The sequence below is a fragment of the Orycteropus afer genome, unplaced genomic scaffold (genome assembly GCF_000298275.1).
Source record: "Orycteropus afer afer isolate SDZICR_OR568_19922 unplaced genomic scaffold, OryAfe1.0 scaffold00018, whole genome shotgun sequence".
Taxonomy (NCBI): domain Eukaryota; kingdom Metazoa; phylum Chordata; class Mammalia; order Tubulidentata; family Orycteropodidae; genus Orycteropus; species Orycteropus afer.
Genome location: NW_006921605.1, coordinates 2,251,348 through 2,256,208, shown reverse-complemented (window position 1 = coordinate 2,256,208; position 4,861 = coordinate 2,251,348). Strand labels below are relative to the sequence as shown.

Genomic DNA, 4,861 nt, shown 5'->3' with positions numbered 1-4,861 from the left:
GAGTGGAACTGCCCCACAGGGTTTCCAAGGCTGTTGTCTTTACAGAAACTGACTGCCTTATCTTCTGCGGAGCAGCTGGTGGGTTTGAACCATTGACCTTCTGGTTAGCAGCCAAGCGCTTAACCACTCCACAACAGGGTTCCTAACGTGCTGGCTTGCACTAAATATTACTTCTCTTCTTCCATCTCTCTCTCTGCCTTCTTCAATTCCCTACTTGACCTTTTAACCGCTACACTTGTCCCTGCAGAGTAACAAGGTAGCCTGTTAAAAACAGCCACCACCTGAATTGACCACGGCGGTGCCGTCCTCACGTGAAGGCCTTGACCAGTCATTGGAGGTCGACATTGATTGACCACACGAATAATGAAACTCAGGCCTGAGAAATTATACAGGGGTGCTCTCTGTACTAAGTTTGCAAGCAAGATAAAAAGTTAATTTAAAAAAAAAAAAAAAAAGTGGCCCAGAGTTACCCATACAGGCAGCCCACGGGGCCGCTCTCTGAACCTGGGCCTTTTATCTCCAAGCAAAACATCTTAGTTGTGCTTTCGTGGAAGCTGCCTTAGAGAGATGAGATGCTTGCCAGAGAGACCCACGTAAGAGCAGCTCGAGCACTCGGAATCTCACTCACTGGGTCCCCAGGGTTAGGAGCACACGCGTCTTAGAAAGCCGCATAAACTTTCTGTCGTGGGTTTATGGGCATGTCTCAGCCAGAGAATTAATTTAAAACTGCATCCACCAGGCAGTTGTGTGGCTGGAAGGACATGGCATGTCTGCTGGGGTGGTGGGTGTAGAGCTGTGTGCTCTCACAGTGACCGCCTTGTTGGAAGGATGCCTGCACCGTCCTACAGGCATGTTTTGAGATGACAGGTGGGTGGAGTGGTAGGAGCCAGCCACTCAGCCATAAGATCTGGTGGTGAAATGGCCAGGGTCCCCCACAGGGGAGGCTACTGCCTGTTCACTGCCTGTCTCGGAGTTGAGGGGATGAACCTGCATGGTGCAAGCCGAGGACATAGACCCAGGCACCTTGGGGATAAGGAGGCGCCAGGACCCAAGAGCAGGGAGGGGTCCACGGGTGGGACCCCTTTCCCTGGGTGAGTGTGACTGGCTGCCCTTCTTGAGAAGAGCACCTGGTGGGGCTCAGGTGTTGTGGTCTTCCTCCTTGGTGACACTGGCCACTTTCAGAGTCCCCGCTGCCGATAGCCCCAGCGCCTCGTTTCAGTAGTCAGGCTGGAGTGTGGGACAGGCTCAGGTGTGAGGCCGGAAGCCTTGTGGCTTTCAAAGTGCGGCTGAAGCTGGTGGGGCCTCCTCTGTGCTTCCAAAGCGTTTCTCTTAGTGCAAAGAGAAAAGTCAAAGGGGCTCAAGGGTGCAGTGTGCTGGCTGGGGCGGCTCGGGGACTGCCCTGCTCCTGCCGCTCCTTGGCCCTTTCTGCACCTGCCTCCATCCTGGGTGGCGTTGAGAGAGTCTCCCCTGTCCCTCCGCCCAGTGACCTCCATGGCCTCTGCCCGGACCCTCAGCTGCCCAGGCAGAGCATGCGTCTCCTTGCTCCCTGAGCCCTGGTACAGCCGGTGACTAATCACTCTGGTTCCCTGTCTCTCTCCCAGGCAGGCGTGGGACCTGGCCGTGGACATCTGTCTCTCACAGCTGCCAACAATCATCGAGGAAGGCACTGCATTTAGGGTGAGTGCCCCCGGGCATCCCACACTCCACACACTGGCTGGCTGCAGAGCCATGTCTGCATGTGGCACCCAATCCTCTGGCCACTTCAGAGGCACAGCTCAAGATTGGATTGACCAGGGGTTGGGGCTGCAGTCCTGGGTAGACAGCTAAGTGCTTAACTGCAAACCGAAAGGTCAGAAGTTCAAGGCTACTCACAGGTACCTCAGAAAAAAGGCCTGGCATTCTTCTTCCTGAAAAACCAGCCACTGAAAACCCTGCAGAGCGAGCACGGTCCCGCTCCTCCACACGCGGGCCGTTCGTCGGGTCACCGCTGACGCCCAGCGGCTAGCGCACGGTCCCGCTCCTTCACACGCGGGCCGTCCATTGGAGTCACAGCTGACGCCCAGCACCTAGTTTGATTTTGATTTTTTGAGGTTAAGTTTTGAAATCGTGTGCTTTTGAGAAATGCCTTTTCTGTAAACGTTGTGATCATGAATCTGCTTCTTGTCATGTAGACCCCTTCCTGCCCCCGGCCCGAGCTGGGGTTTCATCCTCTGGCCTCCTGTCTGTAAACCCGTAAACCCTGGGCTGGCCCTGGCCCGTGACTGGCTTTATCACTCAGTGGCCCATCGTTGGAGACCCTTTAGTGTGACACGGAGCCCAGGAAGGCAGTGCATCGTCCCCAGGCTGCATGCTACAGGTGGCCATGGGTGGAGTGGGTCCTGACCCCCATAGGTGTCCCCCGCCTCGCACCAGGAGCCCCTCTTGACTCTGCCCACACAGCCACTGCTTGCCTCTTACACCATGTGCTGGTTCCTTCAGATTCCCTCACTGATTCCCTCACTGCTGAGTGTGAGTGAGTGGGAAACCCACGTGACGGCCTGCTGATGTGCTGGGCACAGGCGGCCGTGTGCCCAGGCTGGGAGGGCCTGCTGATGTGCTGGGCACAGGCGGCCGTGCGCCAAGGGTGGGAGGAGCATGGGGATCCCCAGACATCCCCCCACCCCCATCCCCACCCGGGAGATGGCGTCCCACCCCCGTCCCCACTCAAGACACAGCAGTGTCATGATGGAAAGCACAGCTTCAGGACCTGCGTGGGGCTTGAGGGCCATCATGTCAAGAAAACTGCGGAGCCCTGCATGTTTAAACCCTATAGCTAGAAGCTGCACACCCCTCACCTGGCTGTCACCTGTGTGGTTGGCGTTGTCCATTAGGCCTGCAGACAGAAGGTCTCCCTCCTCTGTTGTACTGGGCCCTCCCTGAGGGCAGGTGCAGGGTCTGGTTCGCGACCTCAACCCCCGCACACTGACCACCCCCCTCACGCACCCCACCTCCCTCACCCAGTCTCTCCGATGAGTCACATTGGGAAACCTGTCAGCACAGCGCCTGCCTTGGACTGTGTGCATGGCTGTACGTTGCCCTTTGAAGGGCTCGGAAGTGCACACTCCCACAGGAAGTAGGCGGTCTGTGTGTGTATGCACATGTGCACGCGTGCACACATATGTACCTTTTAAAAAGGATGCTTTGCTCTGGTGCCAGGTCTCCTTGCCACATATCCTTTCAGGTGTCTTCTTACTTTACTTCACACTCCTCTAACATTTGGGAATCATTTCACCAACCTAGGATGGTGGGGGTGAAGGCCTGACACGCTGCCTGCTGGGCCGGCCAGTACTTTTCCAGAAACATCACATACATGTAGCCAGGGACGTATCATCAGTGTGCAGATGGCTGGGTTTTACAAGCTCTGTGTACTCAGCTACCCAGCACCCAAGTCATGCAACTGAATCAAAGAGCTGAGCAGCACCAAGGCTCCTTCCAGCCCCTGTGTCCATAGTCTCTGGGTTGACCTGATCTCACCCAGCGCTGGGTTTGCCACAGGTCAATGTGGCTCGTTCTCATTGGAGGGTACAGCACCACCCCAGAACTCACTCCCCCGGTAGCCAGGGGACACTCTGAGTGTCCAGTTTGCAACTGTCCCAAATCAAGCTGCCAGTGCCGATTTAGAGGCAAAGGAAAACTCGGTAACACTGACCCTGTCTTTACTTAAAACTTGGATGTGTTTTTCCTTACGGATTTTTGCACTGGTTTTTATTTTCTTAATATCGCATCAGCATGTTACTTATCTTGATTTCTGAGTTCTCAACCCCCCATCTTAAATGTCGTGTGCTGGGCGAGTGCCTCACTGCCTCAGCCCTGCCCCGGCCCAAGTGCTGCTGGTTCTTGTCTGTGTCCTTTGGTGACCACAGGTAGGTGTGTCCATCAGCCTTACCGGACGCGATCGCACAGTTTTCTGGAGCAACTCTCAGTTCTCTGTGCTAGTCCTTTGGCCCCTTTGTCCTTGCACCAGCATAATGCTTAGTTCTGGGAGCTTTAGAAGTCTTCTGAGGCTGATCATTGAAGTCTTCTAACTTTGTTCTTTTTCAAACTTGCCTGGTGACTTGGCCTTTGCATTTTCATGTGAATTTTAGGATCAGCCGATTTCTGCATAGAGCCTGCAGGGATTAGATTGAGAGTGCAACCCATCTGTAGACTAATGTGGAGCAGTTGACATCCTTCTGGTCCATGAACATGGTGTACATCTCTGGTATTTGGCTCCTTAATTGCTCCCAATAATGATGCGTTGGCTTCATTTCTAGGCATTTGACTTTCTGTGCTGTCACAAGTTGTTGTCAGGTGCTGTCGAGTCGCCTCCGACTCAGTGACTTTGCACACACAGCAGAGCGAAACACAGCCTGGTCCCGTGCCAGCCCCACGATCCCTGCTGTACCTGAGCCATCGCTGCAGCCACTGTGCCAGTCCATCTCCTTGAGGCGCTTCCCCTTCTTCGTTGACCCTCCACTTTACCAAGAGTGGCATCCTTCTCAGGGAATGGTCCCTTCTGACACCATGACCAAAGGAGGTGAGAAGTCTAGCCATTCTTGCTTCCAAGGAGCATTCCGGCTGCACTTCTTCCAGGACAGATTGGTTAGTCCTTTTAGCAGACCATGGTACTCTTAGCACTCTTCTCCATTGTGTAAACATCTTTGTGGTATTCTCTGCTTTGAGCCAAGATCCATCTGACATCAAGAATGATATCCCTCGTTCCACGTCCTCTTCTGAATCCAACTTGTATTTCTGGAAGTTCTCTGTCAATATACTGCTGCAACCATTTTTGAATTATCTTAAATAAGATTTTACTTGCATGTGATATTAATGATATTGTTCA

At 54.0% G+C, this 4,861-nt stretch overlaps 1 protein-coding gene across 1 annotated transcript in view; it reads left to right on the top strand.

Annotated features, from left to right (window-relative positions):
- RPTOR (regulatory associated protein of MTOR complex 1) overlaps positions 1 to 4,861 on the top strand; it is a 428,490-nt gene that overhangs the window by 319,326 nt on the left and 104,303 nt on the right. Inside the window, exon 10 of the mRNA XM_007959595.1 lies at positions 1,602 to 1,677. Coding sequence (XP_007957786.1) covers positions 1,602 to 1,677 — 76 coding nt within the window. The remainder of the gene's footprint in view (positions 1 to 1,601; positions 1,678 to 4,861) is intronic.